Source organism: Rissa tridactyla, chromosome 9 (genome assembly GCF_028500815.1).
Source record: "Rissa tridactyla isolate bRisTri1 chromosome 9, bRisTri1.patW.cur.20221130, whole genome shotgun sequence".
Taxonomy (NCBI): domain Eukaryota; kingdom Metazoa; phylum Chordata; class Aves; order Charadriiformes; family Laridae; genus Rissa; species Rissa tridactyla.
The window spans coordinates 43874223-43894264 of record NC_071474.1 but is presented as its reverse complement, the minus strand read 5'-3'; the positions used below and the strand labels follow the sequence as shown (position 1 = coordinate 43894264).

At 55.6% G+C, this 20042-nt stretch overlaps 3 protein-coding genes across 5 annotated transcripts; 2 read left to right on the top strand and 1 right to left on the bottom strand.

Annotated features, from left to right (window-relative positions):
- Nucleotides 1–199: 199 nt before the first annotated feature.
- On the bottom strand, nucleotides 200–4556 carry LOC128914897 (probable G-protein coupled receptor 34). Its single transcript, XM_054214588.1, has 2 exons — nucleotides 4215–4556; nucleotides 200–2377 (listed from the first exon to the last, which is right to left on the bottom strand). Exon 2 carries the CDS (start codon nucleotides 2362–2364, stop codon nucleotides 1348–1350), a length of 1017 nt encoding a protein of 338 aa, XP_054070563.1. The 5' UTR covers nucleotides 2365–2377; nucleotides 4215–4556; the 3' UTR covers nucleotides 200–1347.
- Nucleotides 4557–8170: 3614 nt separating this feature from the next.
- Nucleotides 8171–10585, top strand: LOC128915288 (40-kDa huntingtin-associated protein-like). The gene has a single exon (XM_054215447.1). The coding sequence runs from the start codon at nucleotides 8200–8202 to the stop codon at nucleotides 9277–9279; it is 1080 nt and encodes a 359-aa protein (XP_054071422.1). The 5' UTR covers nucleotides 8171–8199; the 3' UTR covers nucleotides 9280–10585.
- A 402-nt stretch (nucleotides 10586–10987) lies between these two features.
- On the top strand, nucleotides 10988–19921 carry TRMT2B (tRNA methyltransferase 2 homolog B). 3 transcript variants are annotated; one of them, XM_054215295.1, is made up of 14 exons: nucleotides 10988–11197; nucleotides 11638–11871; nucleotides 13169–13223; nucleotides 13719–13838; nucleotides 14246–14345; nucleotides 15368–15438; nucleotides 15894–16040; nucleotides 16181–16275; nucleotides 16812–17026; nucleotides 17155–17256; nucleotides 17438–17557; nucleotides 18521–18629; nucleotides 18762–18861; nucleotides 19657–19795. In XM_054215295.1, the coding sequence occupies exons 2-13, from the start codon at nucleotides 11663–11665 to the stop codon at nucleotides 18859–18861; spliced, it is 1443 nt and encodes a 480-aa protein (XP_054071270.1). In that variant the 5' UTR covers nucleotides 10988–11197; nucleotides 11638–11662; the 3' UTR covers nucleotides 19657–19795. The 3 variants fall into 3 exon arrangements, with proteins under 3 accessions (XP_054071270.1, XP_054071271.1, XP_054071269.1); XM_054215296.1 differs by lacking the exon at nucleotides 18521–18629 and having other exon boundaries at nucleotides 10995–11197; nucleotides 13752–13838; nucleotides 19657–19921; XM_054215294.1 differs by lacking the exon at nucleotides 18521–18629 and having other exon boundaries at nucleotides 11005–11197; nucleotides 19657–19921.
- The last annotated feature ends 121 nt before the right edge of the window (nucleotides 19922–20042 follow it).

Sequence of the window (20042 nt, the reverse complement as noted above, 5' to 3'; positions counted from 1 at the left end):
GGCGCACGTACTCTGGTGTTGCGATGCTGAGGCTTCTGAACCACATGCTGTTTCTGTTTTGACTCGTTAGTTGGAAAATGAGAACTGTTTTATGACCTTTATTTGCAGCTTTCCACAGGAAGACCTTGGCTTTTGGTGTTCACCCCCCCCGCCCCCACCTTAAAGAGAAAAATATCTCACTCCTGCTTTTAATGTTTTTAATAGCAGAGATGAAAGAGCACAGGGAGTCTTGTCCTCTGATTTTTCAACAGAGCTACAGTGGGGTTAGTCAGACCTTAACCGTAAAGATCAGAGGATTTAGTCTTTAACGTAACATTTTGTTCTCCCAAGTATTATTCAAGTGTTTGAGCTCAGCAGTTACTAGAACAGTTCACAGACTGAACGAAAATCCTCCTTCCCCTCATTACTGTGTTTGCCTGATGTGTGAGTGGCTCAGTCTGTGTCTCCGAGTCTGCAGTCTTCTGAAACAAGCAAACAGATGAACATATGAAACAGCAAAAGTACAAGCAGGGAAATGTTCTCTTCTGCAGGAAGAGAATGGACACCAAAGCATAAAAAAGGCAGAAAATCTTGCTAGGCACTTCTGTGGTGCATTCCCTTTGGCCGTCGGATCCCTTGCTGGATGTTCTTGGCACGGTCCAAGCGCCAAACAAGTGCTGTGCAATGGGCAGGCAAAGCTGCTGGTCCTGGGTGAACATGGCAGTGAAATGAGCAAAGGAGAATTCCTAAAGGAAGCCCGAAGCTGTCTGAATACACAGAAAAGTGAGGCTGACCTGGAGTTACAAAGACTGTGGTAACAGGAGAGGAAAAGTTATCATTGTCCACTCTCCAAGTAATGCTCTGATGGGTGTTTCCCTCTTCTTTTCCCAATGCTTCTGCATTCATCATCTCCCCTTCCCTTTTCCTGCTTTCTCTGGTGTGGAGACGATGTGGCACTTAGAAAACATTCACAGCGGATTCCCATTCTTGCCATCACTCCTCTTCCTCCCATTGCAGGAGCCTGTCTCAGCCCTGGGCTCTGTCCTTGCCCTTCCCCTGGCTCGGTGGAGACCTAGGCCAAGGCTCTTTCTCCTTTGGTGCTTCCAGCCTTCATTCTTCCTGGGAAATACATTCTTCAGCTGTGTCAGCACAGCTGGGGCAAGAAAAGGTAAGGTGCCGGTTTTCCTTTCCTCTTCACTTACCCCACCAAGGAAGCTCTAGCCCTGGTGATGTCAGTGGAAGAAACGTGAAGGGGTTCCAGTTTCTTTCTCCATCTTCCCAGCAAGACTCGTCTGGTAAATACAAGCAGTCAGAGCAAATCCGTGATGAGAAGGTCCCATGCCTGAGACCTTGTCCCCACTGGAAATCCTATATCTCTGTCACAGACCTGCTGTGGCTCAGCCCACCCTGGTGCCTTAGGAGAGCTCTCTTCAGCCTGCCCCGGATGGTGCAGAGCACAGCCCTCCGGAAGCTGCTGGACAAGAAGAAGAAGATGACTGGGTCAAGGCAGCTGTTGAGGGCTGAGATGCAGAGCACAAGCTCATTAGCCAGGTGGAGACCCTGCTTCCAGGGCAGACTAGAAATGGTCCCCACTTGCGCAAGGATGTAAGGAACGCGGACAATGTGATAGGGGGTGAAGCATACAATGAAGATGATCAGGACTATGAAGGTCTTGGCGATGGCTCTCGTGCTGGTCCTCTTGTTCAGCTGCTGAGCTTTCACTGAAGAGACTTTGTGGAGTTTGGCAAATATCTTGCTGTAGAAGTAGAGGAAGAGCAGCAGCAGGATGAAGAAAGTGGCTACTGCGACCATGTTAAAAGCCGCTGCTGTGGTGCTTTTGCTCCTGAAATGGAAGCATTTGTGGTCACAGTGCTCTTTTCCTCTTGTCTCAAAAAAGAAAGGCAGCATGAACGCTGTGTGCACAAACCAAACCACCCCAGAGGCCACGGTGCTACATGACACAGTGTGAATCCTAAATTTCTGCAGGGGCTGGATGATCTTCAGGTAGCGGTCGAGGCTGATCAGGCTGAGGAAAGTGATGCTGACATACATGTTGAGGTAGAAGAAGGCCCCAATGATGTTGCAGAAGACCAGAGGCTCGCTCTTGCTCTGAAAGGCGATGCGGAAGGGCAGGCAGAGGGAGAGCAGCAGGTCAGAGAGCGCCAGGTTCCTCATGTACACGGTGATGGAGGTCCTGCGCTGCGTGCCGCACACGAACACCCAGAGCGCCAGGGTGTTGCTGAGCAGCCCGATGATGAAGATGAGGGAGTACATGACAGGCAGCGTCACAGAGAGGAACTCGTCTCGGATCTCATAGCAGGAATTGCTGAGTCTGTGCTCTGTGAGCTGGCTGGCAGGAAAGGGGGTGCTTGGAGAGTCCATCATTAGAGCCACGGATCTGGAAAGAAAAATGCAGGAGGTGTTGGAACGGAGATCTGCATGAGCTGGCTCCATACAGGCACCGTCACCTGTAGGTACTGAGGACCCCTGCAGTGCCTCTGTGGTTCCCTGGTGTCCCAGGTCACTGCAAACACAACTTTGCAGTCCCGCAAACTGTTAAGTGAAGGCCACCATCTTGCGTAGCACATGGAGAACCGGACAGGGGACTTGGGAGCATGAGTCTGCCAGGCTCATATGCTGGCCTTTTGGCACTGCCTTCTGTCTCGTGGGGTTCAGGCCTGCAGGGAAACCTCCACGGAGAATCTGCCCATTCAACACTGGTGACAAAACAGGCCACCATGCTCCTGCCATAGGCTGGTCCGGGTGGCCGGCGGCCCTCTGCTGTCCCAGGTGCATAACTGGCTTTGCCCCTGGCTTCTCTTGTGGTGTTCTGTGCTACTCTCTGCTAAGGTGGGATGCGAGACTGGAGTAGTAGAAGTTGGCTGCTGGGTGCTAGGTAAGCACACCCTACTAAATAGCAAAATCTGAGGTTCCTCAAGCAGGGGAAAAACACATTTTTGATTGTACATGGTCAACCAAATGGGTAGAGTAAACATGAATTCAGACCACACACAGCATGATGCGTGTGGGGATCTTGGCGTTGTTGAGGGACGCTGCTGAGGTCTGTCAGAGCTCCCTACTGTCCCCTCTGAGGCTGGGAAATCAAACCCACGCCCAGCTGTTCCTTCACCACCGTTCTGCTGCTCTCACGCCAGATACCCGGGCTCGCCTCAGAAACAAGGCCCCCTCCACCGGACTCTTCCCTCTCACCCAGCTCTCTCTCATGCCTGTCCCGTCTCGCCCGGTGATCCCGGCATTTGCAAGGTGCAGGGCAGTGGGACAGGGCTGCAGCTCTCGGCCAGCAGTGACGGTGCAGGGGGTGCACTCGCGCTGCTGGTCCCGGTGGCCAGGCTGGAGCTCCGACTTCGGTGCTGTGTGTGTGCGTGTGCCTGCATGGCTTCGGTCTCAGCCCTCTTCTCATGCCTTTACCCACAGTCGCTTTTCCATCAGTGGTGCAAGGCCACAGGGCTCCTCCGCCAGCGAGGGAAGGCAGGGAGCGAGCCCACATCGGGGATGGAGGCATGGCAGCTGTGGTGGCCCGGCTCTGCCCGGTCCTGCTGGGAACTGACCCCAGAAGCACTTCACATGCCCATGAGCTCCTGTTTCCCTGGGGCAGGGATGGGAGACCTGGCTCTTTCCAGCCCCTCACCCTTCACTCCCCTTCCTGCTTTCCATGACGTCGAGTTACCCAAAGCCGCAAAAACCTCCAACTTCCTTCCTACCTGCCACAACTTGTTTAACAGATTACTCTGCTCCCTTCATACATCTGCAGCCTCGAGTGGTTTAGGACGGAGGCAGCAGAGGTAGCTGGATTTGCTGCTTGTGACACACGGTGCTTTAAAAACAGCATGTGTTGAATACCTCAAATTCCCACTTCTGGCTTGCTGCACCGGGGTGATGCCGCTGGGCACCTGGCACACGTTGTGTGTGCCTGCACGGTTGTGACGGTCTGCCTGAGTGGGCACAGCTGTGCCACAGTCCCCGTGCCTGTGGCGACTCCAGCCATGCTTGAGCTCGTTGTGTGGCAGGTGTCCCTGCCTGTCCTGGGCTCCTTCTGCTGAGCCCACTGTTCTCCCCACCCAGCCCCAGCCCAGCTTTTCCCACCAGCCATAGCCCCAACCTGAGTTATCTGGCCACAGTAACCCTGGGCCCTCTTCTCCCCCAACGCTCACCCTCATGACAAAAACACCCCAATGACTCATAGCAAGAAGAAAAGCCACCCCAGAGTCACCTACCTCTCTCAGCACCTCTCCTCTGCTCTTTCCCCGCTGTGACAGTGGTTCCTTCTCTTGCCGGTGCCCCTATAAGCCCTTTGTTGGTGACGACAGATCTCACCGTGACAAACATCCTCCACGGTTTCCCTGCTCCTCCCATGTGGGCTTGGTGGGTTTTTCCCTTCTGGCCCTGGAGAGGGGGTGCATTTTGCAGGGGTTTGTCCTGATGCAGGCTCTTCAACGCACCCCATGCACCCACTTCCCCAAGCAAGCACTGGCCACGGCGGCAGCTCCTGCAAATGAGCCGATATGGAGACCGGTGGTCCAGCCCAGGGTGCTGCTGTCTCCAACCTGGCTCATTTGCACCAGCATAGGTCAATCCCCAAGCTGAACCCGATATGCCTCGTGAAAGCATCATCCGCTGTCCTCAGGGACCCCGGGGGATGCCAGGCCCTTACAGGAGAGCTCAGCCACAGGGAGATGGGGCATGGTGGTGTGCCACCACTCACAGCTACCCCACGGTGCTGAGGCTGCGGGCGTGGGTCCACGCTGGCAGAAGGAGGGGAGTTCTCCAAGCTTTTGCTCACGCTGAGCGGGGAAGTGATTCAGCTGGAAGTCCTTGAAGCATCCACTTTCTTGGAGACCCCTGGCCTGATCCTGCACTGGCTTCATCCCTGCCCAAATGGTAGGGCATTGTCTCCACCAAGCGTCTAACTGGGGCTGCTGTCTCATGGAGACAGACCAGAGCTGCCGGGCAGCTCCTCCGCATGGGAATTGCACAGAGAGGGGAGAGGTGGCTTGTCCCCCAGCCCTCATCCCAGACACCAAAAACACAACAGCTATGTGCGTAGAGCAGATCGTTCCGCAAACTGTTTCCACGTTACCGGATTTAGCTCGCAGAGCAGTGTGAAGTGCGCCCACACAGATGCAGGGGAGGAACAGGCAGGTAATGGCAGTGGAAAGGAGAAATCCTTTCGCATGCTGCTCTCCGCCAGCTGCTGCAGCAGGGTCTGGCCCGGGCTGAGAGAGCAAATGGAGCTGTACACAGCTGTCCTGACCAAAGACGGGGCAGCACCCTCTGTGCTGTCAGCACTGCTGTACACCTGGAGAAGGGGAGGCACCAACAGCCGAGGTGTCTGGGCAGAGCTCAGGGTCGAGCCCAAAATCCTCCCAGTCTCACAGCAAATGCTGCAGCCCCTCTTCCCACAAATACAACTGTCTCCAGCTTCCCAAGCAGGTCCTCATGCCCCCAAATAGAACTGAACTCAGGATCTCTTCATCTGCGACTCACATTCCAGCGCAAGCCCCAAAGGGCAGTAAATGAGGCAGGTCCCAAGGAGCAAGTCAGTCCTCCGGCTGTGCACATCGGAGTGTCAGCAGTGAGAAACGTCTGTCAGCAGCACGGGCAGTCCAGAGCTCTTGGCACCAGAAATCCCTGCTGTGACCAGAGCTTGGGGGCTGCCAGGCAGCTTGTGGGGGCTACGGAGGTCTGAGCCCCTTGGGGAAAAGAGGTGTCTACATCCTATCCTCCTGCTTCCCACCCTTGTCTTCCTTCGAGAGGTGTTAGGTCCAGCTGCATTCAGACCCCTCGAAAATAGGTCAAGTCACTGTTCAGGTGGGCTGGAGAGAAACCCCTGCCTGTACCTGCCTGTGCTCTTACCCCTCGTTGGGGACTCGCACAGGAAACCCCTGCGCAGGTGCCGCGTTGCCGGGGCTTGTGTCAGCGCCAGCCACTCTCCGGCCGCAATGCCACTTCCCAGGGCAGCAAACCCGCTGCTCACCTGCCTCCTCTCAGCAGGACTCCCCGAGCCCAGGGGCTGCCTTCCTAGTATCGGCAGCCTAAGGCTTGACCCTGAAGCCTAACCCAGACCTGGGGGTGGGCTGGGTCACCTTCCATCTTCTGTTCCACCAAAAGGCACTGTCATATACCAACTTAGTGGCTCTGGGAAACAGGAATGAAGTCCAGATCCACAGGGTGCTTTACCAGCAGGTGCACATGAAACACCTTGGCTGTGCTCCTCAGACATCCCGTGCCTCGACAGCATCCCAGCCCCGGGTGACCTCAGGGGGCTGCTTCCCTCCAGGGAGAAACCATGGCTTCTCTGCAGGGCCAGTGTAGGAGATGAGTAAGGGAGGAGCATTTATTCCAGCTGTGGAAATCTTTAAGCCTGAAGAATGGAAGTCGGAGGGCTGCCAAACCCCAGATTTCTCTGGCTTGTTCCAGCATCTCGTGCTGCATCAGCTTCACCTCCAGCCCTTGCTGAGTAATTAGGAAAGATAAATCTAAGCAGAGCTGCCAGCCATAGGCAGAGAAGTAACTGTAAACTGAGAAAGCCCAGGAAGTTTGAAAGTGCATTTTTCCAGCATCAGCTGGCTGGTGTCTGCCACTTTCAAACGTATCCATATGGATAAGTGCACTGCCACACTCACATCCCCCGTGTTCCTGCCCAGCCCTTATGCAGTGACCTGGCTTCCGAAAGGGCCCAGGGACAGAGCCGGGAGGAGTGAGCTCCTGGTTCCCGCCACGCTGGGTGGGAGCTACAAGGGTGTAAAGGAGGGTAGTAGGGCCGGGCTTGCAGAGAGGGCCATCTCCTATTAGACCAGCTGGTACCACTGGGATGGCACCAGTCCGGCTGTGCAGCCCATCCCAGAGCAGAGGGGTCTGCTGCGACCGGGAGCAAGAATAAACTCTTTAATCCTGGGGACGGGTGGTTACTGCCCGTGCTTGGCTTCAAGCACAGGAAGCACATGGGGACCCACAGCTCACGGGCTGTCTTGCAGCACAGCGAGACGCTGACAGCTTGTGGTCTGCGCGGCTGCTGTGAGATGGGGCTTTGTGAGCGTTGTGGTGCCGCAGCATCATCACTCGCTTGGGGAATTTGTTACTCATTCTGAAGGGCACAGAGGGATGATCTGCGTTATTGATCACACTTCAGTTTCACTTCCCAGCTTTACAGTACCTTTTGTGAGGTAAGAGCATAGGTCAGAGTGACCTTTTCTCATAATTCCATTTGTTGGGTTTTTTTATTATACGAATTGAACTCTGAGCATCAATGAGAAGTACTGAACTTGAATTTCAGTTTCTGGCATTGACACCCACGCTGTCCTTTGGGACTAAGCTTCTGTGGGTGTGCTGATGGGACACAGGTAGGAAAGCGCCCGTGTCACAGCAACTGCGTGGCTGCTCTGAGCTTGTTTGGGACAAGCCGAAGGCTCAGTGCCACCTCCCACCAGGCCTGGCCGATATTATATGAAGGACTGGGGAGAACAGGAGGGAAGTCTGGCTGCAGAGAACCCCACAGGCCTCCCTGGCCACGTCACCTCAGCTCATGGTGTGGGTGCAATTTGGTATATGTGCTCATACATACAGGAGTGTAAGAACAGCCCCTCTCAGCCAGAGCATGGGCCTGCCCAGCCCAGGACCTCGCCTCCAGCAGTGCTGTAGGCAGATGCTCAGAGAAAAGCAAGAAGCCGGCAAGCACGCATGGTACTTCCCTCTCCCACGTACTGTCTCTGGCACCAAATATCTTCAGTGCTGGGGATTTCCCGAGTCCGATGTGGTTTATCTCTTTCGGAAGCCCAGGAGCGCTCTCCTCCAGGTGTTTCTCTGTCTCAGAGAGAGGACTCACCCTTTGGACTCACCTAAAACTCCTGCCTCTGCTCTGTGCGGACACTGGCATGTTGCACACCGGGTAAACGACTCCGGTTTGGGACAACACCCCCGCACATCCCTTAGCCCAGGGGCTCCCTCACTGCTGCCGGGCGGGTGAACGCTCCCTGTTCACCGGCTGCTGCCGGCTGCCACCCACCGCCCGCATCCCCCCCCCGGCCCCGCCGCCTCTCGGCATCTCCGCCGGGCTGGGGACGGGGCGGGGCCGCGGCGCAAGACCACGCCCCCAGTGGGCGGAGCCTCGGTCTGCGACATCCTCGCCCCCTGTCCGCGTGACGCCGATTGGCCGTCGCCGGGCGAGGCGGAAGCGGGCCCGTGGCGGGCGGGCGGCGCGCGATGCTGTCGGCGTCGGGCGGCTCCGGCTCCGGCCCCGGCGGGGCGGGCGGCCCCGGGCCGGGGCTCGGCGGGGACGGGGACTTCCTGTCGCGGTACCGGCTGGTGTCGGCCAAGCTGCGGCGGCGGTTCCTGCGGAAGCCGAACGTGGCGGAGGCGGCGGAGCAGTTCGCGGCGCTGGCGCGGGAGCTGCGCGCCCAGGAGAGCCTGCCCTACGCCGCCTGGTGCCAGCTGGCCGTGGCGCGCTGCGCCCAGAGCCTGTTCCACGGGCCCGCCGAGGCGGCCGCCCTGGCCGAGGCGGCGCGGCTCTTCCTGCGGCAGGAGCGGGACCTGCGGCAGCGGCTGGGGCTGCGCGGCGGCTTCGGCGAGCACGTGGCGGCGGCGCAGAGCTGCGGCGCCTTCGCCGCCCGCCTGCACCTGGAGCGGGGGCAGCCGGCGCTGGCGGCCGGGCTCTGCCTGGAGCTGGCGGCGGCGCTGCGCGACACGGGCCGGCCCGCCCGCGCCGCCGCGGCCCTGCAGCGGGCGGCCGAGCTGCTGGCGGCGGCGCGGCTGCCCCTGGAGGCGCTGCGCTGCCTGGCCGAGCGCGCCTCCTGCCTGCTGCTGGGCCGCGACTACGCCGGGGCGCTGGCGGCGCTGACGCGGGCGCAGGCGCTGGCCGGGGCGGCGCTGGGCGGCGGGGGCGCGGCGGGCGGCGGCGGCGCCTTCGTGGAGGTGCTGTGGCGCTGCGAGGTGTCGCGGGTGCTGCTGCTGCTGCTGCTGCAGCCGCCGCCCGCCAAGCTGCTGCCCGAGCACGCCCGCACGCTGGAGCAGTACTGCTGGGAGGCGGCGGAGGGCGGCGCGGCGGCGGGGCCCGGGGGCGGCGGCGGCGTGGGGGCGGGCGGGGGGCTGCCGGCGGCGGCCAGCTACCTGCCGGGGGAGCTGTTCCTGCTGCTGCAGTCGGCCGTGCTGGCCTGCCAGGAGAAGGACGCGGAGGCGCTGAAGGCGCTGCAGGCCGAGCTCTGGCCGCTGCTCAGCGCCGAGCAGAACCACCTGCTGCACCTGGTGCTGCAGGAGATGCTCAGCCCCGCCGGGCAGGGGCTCTGAGCGCCGCCGGGACGCGACGGGGCCGCGGCCGGGCCCGGGGCTGAGGCCCGGGTGGGCGCGTCCTCCGGGCCGGTGTTTGGTTTCGGTGCGCGTTCTGTAAGAGCAGCCAGCGATGGCGGACGAGCGAGCGTGTCCTTCTGCGCCTTGCCCTTGTGCCCCAGGAAACGGCCTGCGGTTTGTCCCGAGAGTTGTCGGGCTTGGACAGCCCCGAAGCAGAGCCCGGCCGTTCCTTAGAGAACTGGCTTTTGCACATCCAGGAAGCAAATGTTGCTGGAGTTGCCTTTAAAAAAAAAAAAAAAACCACCCACATCCGAATGAGACTTTTATTTCCCTCCTGAAACCAAAAGACACTACAGCCAAGGTGAGGCCATGGATTTGGCTTTCACGGCGGACAAAAGGAGCTGGTCACTGACCCTCGAGTGTTTGCCTGGGGACCAGTGGTGGTGGCCTGACTCTGTTTTCTGTAGCACAGCTGGAAAGCTGGAGAACTGAGACTGAAAAAAGGCAAATCCACTACAGCCGAGGGTAATGAAGGATAAAATGGATGGTGGAGAAGGATGAGTTATTGGAATGGACTGTTTGCTCAGTTCTCTGCAGCTGCTGTTCCTGTCTGCTAGCGGGCACGTCTGCCTCCTGCTTTGTGCCTCTCGGGACCGTTTCCAGTACTGAGGTGAAGAATCCCCGTCTTTAGACCAGAAAAGAAAGGAACCCGCTGTCCCTGGTGCACCCAGCTGTTGCCTGCAGACCGAGGCAAATTTCTGCAGGGGTCAGATGGAATCTCAAGAAGGGGATGCTTTGTAGTGGAAGCCAGAGGGGCCCTGGTGGTTCCCACATAATTGTGGGTGTCACATAAATAAAGAGCAATTCTAATACACCTAAAAATAAGAAAAGAAACAAATGCTGGGAGCAAACACCCCCCAGAGACCCCCCTCCCTCAGAAGGCTGAGGCTTTGGGAGAGATGGAGAGATCCTGTTTGCACACCTGGGAGAGAAGAGAGAGGGAAGAGGTAATTCTGGTACAACAGTGGTGTTACGTGTACTTCTGATGTTAATAGTTGCGTCTACAGACAGCGTTTCTTTCGAGCGTTTTTCAGGTTCCACACTGGAATAACTAGGAACTTGGAGTTTTCCTACCTGAAATGCAAACATTAATTCCCACAATATTTAAGAAGAGTTAATTACCACAAAGGTTTTATATTAGAGTTGATAAATGCTTAATTGAGAATTTGATGTTATTTTATAGTTGAATTGGCTATGGATATGCCACGCTGTGAAGCAGAAATAAAAATCCATGCCTTGAAACTACTTATGACCCTCTCCTTTTCAATGAAAAGAGATGAAACTGATGCTAGAATACTATGTGGTGGTTATATAAAAGAAAAAACTAACTTTTTGGAGGCTGGAGGGATGGCTGCGTGGAGTTAATCTCCGGACAAGGGCTGTCTCTGAGATGCCCGGGTTGTCTGAAACCAGAATCCTTAAAAACTGCCCGCAGATAATTATTGGTCCGTGCTGAGATCCTCCCTCAAGGTACCAGGTCTAATTGCAATTAGTGCCGGCGCACCCGATCCGCCGGGCTGTGCCCGCGGGATCCCGGGAGCGCTGCGGGGTCGGTGTTGGGGGGGTGTCCCGGGGCCGGTTCCCTCCCCGGCGGTCCCGGGGGCGGTAGGGCGGCTCTCCGGAGGGACTCTCCGGGACACGGCGCTGCTGGGGCGGGACGGGTCGGGCTCCGCCCGCTGCTCCTCTCCGGGTTTCGGTGCCTGCGCGGTGCGGCGACACGGGCCGGTCCCCCCCTGCCGCCGGCGGGGCCAGCGGGAGCCCCTCGCCCCGGCGCGGTGCCGGGCTCCGCCGCGGCGCTCCGGGAGGCGGCCCAGCCGGTGCTGGGCTGGTGCACCGGGAGGCGGCAAGGCACGGGGAGGTGAGGCAAGGCTCGGGGGCCACAGGAGCGCGGCGGGACTCGCCACCGAGCCCAGGCGGGCGTGGGGTGGGGGGAGCCGGCCCCGGCGTGGGGCTCGGCCGCCTCGCAGGGAGGTTTCTCGGCCGTAAACGCCGTGCGGGGCGGCGGAATGGCCGCTCCCCGCCATGTGGGAGCCCTGGGCCCGGGGGGGGGCGAGCGATCGGCAGCGGCAGGAGCCGTGGCAGCAGCGGACGGGCCCCGGGCAAGCATGGCCGGCAGCAGGGCCACTCGGCCGGGGCCGAGGAGGGGACCACCGCATCCAGCCGCCCGTTCCCAGGGCAGGGAAGCTCCCAGCAAAGCACAGATGCTTCCCCGGGTCACACCGGCCCTGGGTATGTTTTTAAACCAAATAGTTTAATTTCCTGGCCGCGAGCATGGTGTTTTTCTCGACCCATCTCCAGGTGCGAGGCTGACGGTGGGCTCGCCATGTCGCTGACCCCTCTCCTCTCCGCCATGGCTCTGTCCCGCGCGTTGAGGCTACCGCCCCGGCTCCTTCGCCCTTCCAGTGCTCTCCTGAGCAGCCTGCCCGGCGGGGACCGCAACCTGCCGATGGAGAAGAAGACAGCGGCAAAGTGGAAGGAGAGGAAAAAGGCCAGGGAGGGCTCCAGCCTGCCAGGTTCCTCGTGGGAGGAGAGGTATGGCTCTTCCAAAGCACCAAGCACCTGAAGCGGTTCAAGCAGTGGGTCAGGGGTTTCACCTCCACCCAGCTCTCCCCAGTAGAAGAGCCAGGGCTCAGCTGGCTTCCCTGGAGCTTGGCCTGGGGATAGGAATAATGGAAAAGACAAAGAAAAAGGTCTAAGAGGGAAAGAAGCAGAGCAGTTGCCATACTGGCAAGCAAAAAGTAATAGTCCATTTTATTTGCGCTTCTGTGCATGAAGGTAGTTGGCATCGGGTGCTTTGGAAGCAGCTCCAAAAATCCCTGTAAGCAATAACAGCAGCTTACCCAGCTGTGGGATGAGGTTCTCCACGGGCTCAGTGAGTCAGTAGTTGATGGATAGTTATGATAGTTTGCATCCTACCCACCTCCCCCCTTCCTCTGTCTTCTTTTTTTTTTTTTAGATCAACTTATACGTGTTTTGTTTTTGCTTGCCCTGGCTCAGGTATAAGTAGTGGCAAGTTTGGAGGTTTATCTTTATCTCTAAACTGGCGCTGCACGGGTGGCCGGGTCAGGGAGAGTGCGCAGCCAGTAATTCCCTGCCTGCTACACACAAACAGTGCGTTTCGCTGTGCTGGATTTAATCTAGTACAGCATTAGCGAAAAAGATGTAGTGGCGGCTGGAAATGTGAGCAGGCAGATGATGTAGGACAGATGCACTGAGCGATGAGAGAAGCATCGTGCTCTTTTAGGGGAAAACTCCAGGGAGATGGGACTCGGGCTGTCCTTGGAGCAGCAAGGGATGCCCAAAGCCTCTTATTCAGTGGGAGAAAGCAGCAGAGCCCATATGAAGCTACAGCATGATCTCTTTTTTTTCCCCTTCTCTGCCTGCACTTTGGGATTTTTTCCCCTTCTGATCCCAGTAACATTTGAATACTCATTCCCCTGGCTTTACCAGCCTGGAATCAGATCTCACCAAGGGCTCGGCAGGGCCTCTCTGGGTCCCTGTGTGGGTAAAACACTGTTCCTGGCCCTGTCCTCTAAAGGCAGATCAGAAAGATAACTGGGTTACCACACATCGCTGGTCAGTCTTCTGCCAAAGGCTCAGCCTGTCCTCTGGAGAACTGGTTGGTTGTGGTTCCTGGGTCCCTCTTCCAGCCACGAGTATTCTGCACCAGGAAGGTGCCATGAAAAGGGAGTTTGGATGTTCACAGCCAGCTCTGGTGCGCAGCCCGCACCAGAACAGTCCTGCCCATGGAGCAGGTGGTGGGCGTGCTATGCCATAAGTATCAGGAGGTGAGCAGCTCTGGGCACTACCGCGATGTTGTGCTTTCCAGGTTAGCAAATGCGGTGACTCCGCTGTGGAGACTTCCCTATCAAGAGCAGCTGCAGGTAAGATGTGCTTACGTGGACTTTTCTCTGTCGTGCTGCCCCAGCTGTCCCTCCTCTCTCCCTTGAGCAACAACCCCTAGCGTCTTAGTCGCTGAATGCTGGAAACTCTTCAGACCCCGTTTATTGCTGCTTTAATTTGTCAGTTATTGTGAGGGATGGAACTGGGAGGTTCCCCGTGGGTGGTGTGTGTGGTCACCAACAGCACAGAGGATGGGCTGTCACACAGTGATCCTGTCCAGCGCGGAGTAACTGTTTCACTGGGGCTTCAGGTTGGACCAAGTGCTCCAGGCCAGCGCTTGGGGACCACGGACACAGGATGTCTCTCTCTCCCCGTTGCTCCAAGCAGCTGTAGTGATAGGAAAGGCAGAGTTCCTCTAGGGCTATATCCCACTTGCAGTATTCCCTCCTGTTGGCCTTCCCAGAGGTGGGTGACGAAGAGCTGCCCACCATCGTGTGATCCTGTGAGAGCGTTTCTGGCTTAGGACTCCTCTGCAGGTGAAGTACGAAAGCCAGAGGAAGGTTTTGCAGGCACTGGCATCTCATCTTGAGGAGCTGGGCATTGAAGCACAGAAACCTGGTGGAGTCTGCTGTCCTCTCCAGCCTGTAGTCCCTTCGGTGAGTATCCCATGGGAATACTCTCCCCACTGAACCACTAACAGTTTCTTACTTGACTCCCGAAGAGTCTCGTGGTGGGCATTACTTGGTTGCAGAGAAGCTGTCTGTGGCAGTCCTTGCTAGCTTCTGCTTTGCAGCCTGTGACTGCTGGAGAGTGAAAGAAGCCCAGTGATCCGGAACGCTTTTTGTAGCCAAACCTTCCCCGATGTCACCATTCTGTCAGAGAGCCATTTCTTCTTCCCAAGGGGAAGTACTGGGCGTCTTGTGCACAAGCTCCGTTCCTGCGTTTTGCACATTCATGTGTGCCTTCCCGTGTTGCCAACAGAACAACCAGGCTGGGTTTTGACTTCCCTCCATTACTTTTTCTTTTAATCCAAGGCTTTACTTTTCCTTCTTTTCTCCCTCAGCCCGTCATTAATGGCTACCGAAACAAATCTACGTTCTCTGTGAACCGAGGACCAGATGGGAACCCCAAAACCGTGGGGCTGTATGTGGGAACTGGCAGAGGTCAGTGCAGGACGGGGAGCTGGGCAGAAAGCTGCTGGCGTGGGCCGGGTTGGGGCAAGGCTCTGCTATGCCAGCCCCTGCCCGAGTTAGAAGCCTGAATCCTGGGGGATGCTGACAGAAACACCACCCAGCCCAGGGCAGCAATTTTAAAACCTCAGTTCATTAGCTTCTCAAGAAACAGCGGCTCCTGATTTGCTAAATACAGCAGTAAGGATGACAGCTGTGGTAGCAGCCCCCACAGGATTTAGTTTGTTATCCTTACTTATGCTGTTGCCGTGTTTTTGGCGTGCTCCAGGAGCCTGTGCTGAGCAGGGAGAGCATTGCGGGGGGATGCACATCCATAGGCAGCAGAGCAACATCGGAGCATTTGGGATGCGTGAGGCAGTGGGGTTTTGTGCAACGAAGACGTGAGCTGTGCGCTCCTTGCGAGCTGCTCCGTGGCGAACTCCTTCACATCGTCGATCCTGGGTTTTGCTTCTCAACATCCGTGGCAAGAGGCGCTGGGAGGGGCTTGCTGTGTTCTTTTCTCATTGAAAAAATAATTCCACGGATGCGTTTTACCTCTGACAGCAGAAGTTTAGCGTTTAAACTGAAGTGGGAATGCTGTGTTCCAAGCAACCTCAACTGCTTGGCTGCCGTAAGCCCAGCCCGTTATTCTCCAGTTAGAAAACCAGCTTAAAACCAGCTTGCTCTGCTCCGTCTCCCTTAGTTTAAGAACAGCGCGGTGACGCCTTTGGGAGTTGCTAGAGGACACTTAAAAAGCTCCCAGAGCTCCAACCTCTTCGTGGGCGTCGGTGACAGTAATCGCTGGCAAAGGGAATTCTGGCAGGTCCTGCAGCCTGGGAGTACCCAGAACATCACAGGATTCAGTGGGGCACTTAGGTACCAGTTTGTTGGGGTTTTTTCTTTTTTCTTTTTTTTGGTACAATGGGAGAATTCAGGGGAAAGGCCTCTCCGCAGATCCTGCACTGGTTCAGATGCCCTGAAACAAAACAATTAAATACCCGTCTGTCTCTCTCCAGAAGGAAATATTGTCTGTGTGAAAGCCAACCGCATGGAGAACATACCCCCAAAACACAAACAAGTAGCCCAGGTAAATAAATGTCATGTCTGTCCCTAGGCTGTGGAATAGAGAGGGACTGCCGTTACTCTTATTTGGGAGAACATTAATTTTAGTTAGGCTGGGTTTTCAAGTCCATTTTCATGTTCTGAAAAGTTTCAGGCCTGACTCTGGTTGATGGATAAGTATTTTTTTTAAAAACTTGCACTTTAATGTTGCAGCATCAAAACTGTCCCAAAGGGTGAAGTTAATCAAGTGACAGTGAATTCCTGCCAATCTGTTAAAATACCTAAGAATCACAAATTGAAATTATTAAAATGTCGTGTCTTCCAAGACCTTGGAAAGAGCTTTCGCTCGATGTATTGAAATCAAACAGAAAAACCAGATGATACTGGTGGAAGGGGCACCCCTTTGGGGAGCAGAGAGTTACGCTAAGACCAGGGCAGTTGTCTTTGCTGTCCTACAAGCGCCGTTTCCCCTCCGCTCAGTGCTATGAGGAGTTCATCCGTCGCTCCCCCCTGGAGCCCTGCATCCTCTTCCACGAAGGCGGACACTGGCGGGAGCTGGTGGTACGCACCACCAGCCATGGCCACACCATGGCCATCATCACCTTTCACCCCCAGGAGCTGGGCCAGGTGAGTACGTGGAGGACGGGGCCCCTGGCAAGAGGCACATCAGGTATCTGGCTGACCTGAGCTTGCTGGGTGTATCGCTGGGGAGAGGTGTCTCATCACATTACCTGAACAGCTGGGTTTTCCTTTCTGGCTCTCGACAGGAGGCACTGGCTACTCAGAAAGCATTGCTGAAGGAGTTCTTCACGTGTGGGCCTGGAACAGTCTGTGCCTTGACTTCGCTTTATTTCCAAGAGAGGTACGTGTCTTGACATAGCGAAAAAGTGGAAACAAAGCCACCTCCTTTTCCTCCCCCCGCCCTTCTCTGATCAAACTCAAACTCTACCAGTTCAGGGAGTGCGTGAAGGGAATGACAGATGTTTGGATGCCTCTTGCAGACGTGGTTTTAAGATGGCCACATCTTTTGTTTTTCCTGACCTGAAATACGCTATGGCTCTACCTCATGGCAGTCATGAGCCTGGGAAAGTAAAGAAAAAAAACCTAGTGGCTTTCCCAAGACAGTAAATCACATTAGCAGCAAAACTGAGGATCAGACCCCAGGGCTGTCGCGTTCCGCGAAGTCATTTTGATCCTTTTAATGAGTTCTAGGCTGTGCAAGTTACAGATCCCATACAAAGACTCAGAATTCTTTGATCCTGTTGAAAGGCTCACACAAAATAAAAGTTGTTGGGGGCAGAACCATCCTCCCCTGCACACGAGCACCCCAGGAACGGAAATGGAAATGGGCTGCTTCTCTGCTGCCTCCTAACAGCTGGTTTTTGCGTCCTCTGCTAGCACTATGACACGCTGCTCCCACGAGCAGTCCCCCTTCCAGCTCCTTCACGGAGAACCCCACATCTTCGAAGAAGTCCTTGGCCTGAAGTTTCGCATCTCTCCGGATGCCTTTTTCCAAGTAAACACAGGCGGAGCAGAAGTTCTGTACCGGGCGGTCGGGGAGCTGAGTCAGGTTGGTGGGGACACTGTCCTCCTCGACATCTGCTGTGGAACGGGTGAGCGGTGGCCACATGAGCCTGGCTCCCAGGGCTGGTGCTTTGCGTGCCAGAAATGATCCCTGCTATTTAAAGGCTTGTTTCTTCAGCGTGGATGTACGGAGTGTTTTTGTATCCCTCGTTTCCAGGCACAATCGGTCTCTCTCTGGCTCACCAAGTGTCCAAGATCATTGGTGTGGAGGTGGTGGAGAAGGCGATAGAGGATGCCAGGTGGAATGCAGCATTCAATGGTGAGTTGAAACTCATCGCGGCAGAAAATTTCAAGCTAATCGCCGAAAAATGGGAAGCAGAAGTGAGCGGAGGGATTGTAATGGGTTACTTCCACACAGCAAAGGGCGCTGCTTCGTGTAATACCTAACGTCTGGCGAGACTGACTCTGCTCAGTTCATGTGGTTGCTTTTTGCTTCGCAGGAATTTCAAACTGCGAGTTTCGCACTGGAAAGGCAGAGGCCGTGTTACCACAACTCCTGTCGTCTTGGGAGGATGCCCGACCCCTTGTCGCTGTGGTGAACCCATCTCGGGCTGGACTCCGTGAGAGAATATGCTATTTATTTTCATCTTGAAAACAGAGAATTTTGAATGATTTCTGTGAGACCTGTTCCGCTGTCTCCAAACCCTCTGCTCGCTTGGTCTCTAGTTTCTTACCTTGTTGCGGGCAGCAGCTAAAATCCCATAGAATCCGCTTTTTTCAGTGCCTTTATTATGCTTTCCCTTTAAAGCAGATGGCTCTAATCTTTTCTCCACCTTTCATAGGCTCACAGAATTATTTAGGAGAAAAGGAGCGTCTGGAGGCCTGTGGAGCACTCTCTCATAGAATTGCCCAGGTTGGAAGGGACCTTTCAGATCAAGTCCAACCATCAACCTAACCCTGACAAAAACCATCACTGAACCATATCGCTAAGCACTATGTCTACCCATCTTTTAAATACCTCCAGGGATGGTGCCTCAACCACTTCCCTGGGCAGCCTGTTCCAAACTAAACTCTCCAAACTGTTCCAAACAAACCTCTCAACTAAAGCAAGGCCAACTTCAGAGTTGTATAGGGTTGCACAGGGCTATAAAGCCCTGCTGAGGTTTGAATGTGTCCAAGGGTGGACACCCTCCCCTGAAAATGTTTTCCCTAGTATGTTTAATCAGAATTTCCCCTTGCTGTAGCGCATCTGTTGCCTCTCATCATCTTCTCCTGCCCCTCTGAGAAGATTCTGGCTCCATCTTCTCTGTAATCCCCCAGGAGGCCCCTGAAGATAGAAATGGGTCCCTGCTCACCTTCTCCTCCCCAGGCTGAATAACACCAGCCCTCACACTCTTCATATGCGTACCGTGTCCCAGCTCTCTGACTGTCTTAGTGGTCTCTGCTGGGCTCACTCCAGGGTGTACTGGGAAGTTCCAAACCGGTCCTGGTGCCCAAATGCCGTCTCATAAGCATGGAAGGTTTTACATGCCTCTGCTTAATTAAGTAACAATTTTTCTCTCATCCTTCACCCCCCTGGGAAGCGGAGGGATTTCTCCCACTGCCCTGCCAAATTGACCGAGCTGTTAGCAGCGTGGGTCATATCCCCGGCCTCCTAAGAGCCTGCATCCAAGATAGAACATGGCAAAATGGGTATATTCTTTTTGTCCCTTGTATTTTTGACAGTTCATTGCAGTTCTGTGGCGTTTGCTGTTGCAGTCGTTCCTTCTGGAGAGCTCGCGGTGGTGGTGGGTCTCTGGGAAAGCACGGTGTCTGTTTTTGCAGATCACAGGGTTGTGCGAGCCATCCGAAACTGCGCGTCCATCCGAAGGCTGCTCTACATCTCCTGCAAGCCAGAGGGCGAAGCCATGAGGAACTTCCTTGAGTGAGCACCCTCTTCTTTTCCTTTCCACTGACCCTGTTATGTCCAGGCAAGGACGTAAATATCTCACCTGGGCTTTTAGGAAGGTTTTTGTTGCGGCTGAGTTTCCCTAGGTGAGTTCTGCTGGTGTGACCCGGGACCAGTCAGCGCATGGTCAGAAGTGGTTTATGCTTCTGTGTTACTTTGGGTTTACCTGCAGGCTGCACTCGCCGGTTTAAGGCAGCGGGTACTCTTTGGGTTTTACGTTCCAGCAGAATGCTTTAATGCATCAGTAAAGAATAGAAAATAATACAAATATGCTCTAATGGCATTGTGCATCCTTCCCCAGCAAAACAGCGCATTTGGATGTAGGATACGGAGGTTCACTGTGGGAAGGCTGGCCCCGAGCTAACGAAGTGAAGCCAAGGGGATTAGTCACCTGCTTAGGGTTAATCCTGTTGCTAAGTCTCTGTCTGGGGCAGGCCCGTTTGCGGGTGATAAATCTGCAGGTAACCAGTGAAGGTAGTGCAAAACTGAGGATTGTTTCCTAAGGGTGTTAAGTATCTATCAGCTGGGCTGGCTCGTGAGAAAGGGAGCTTTGAACCCGCCACTGACTCTTCAGCTTGTCCGTGAGGTTTTCAGAGCTGCTTTGGGATTCGGTATTGATGGTTCCAGACCTCAGCCAGCGTCAGCTGCAGACTCTGAGGGACGTTGGCCAAACAGGCGATACCTCCTCAGTGCATCCTCGGTGCTGTTGTGCCGCCAACAAGGGTGGGAAGGCTTCTGCTGCCGCTCTAAAGGATGCTCTGCTTTCCGCAGGCTGTGCTGCCCGCCTGACCCGGGGAAGAAGCTGGCAGGAGAGCCGTTTGCCCCCACGTTGGCTATACCCTTTGACATGTTTCCCCATACTGTGCATTGTGAGCTGGTGCTGCTGTTCACCCGCTGAGGAGGAGGCAGGTACGCCAGCTCCGAGAGCTTGGGCAGCAACCTCCTCCTGTCCTCAAGACCGGAGGCGACATAGTTAGGATTTTAACTTATTTCCTTGAAAGTTGTATAAAAATAAATAATTTGTCTTTTGCTCTTATTTTGGGTTGCCTAACCACACTGTTCTGTAAGGAAACACTCGGATTGCTGGGGTGAAAAGGTAACACTTCATCACCTTTTCCTCCCCTGCAAACCTCCTCTTGGGCTGCTGGTTAAAGCAG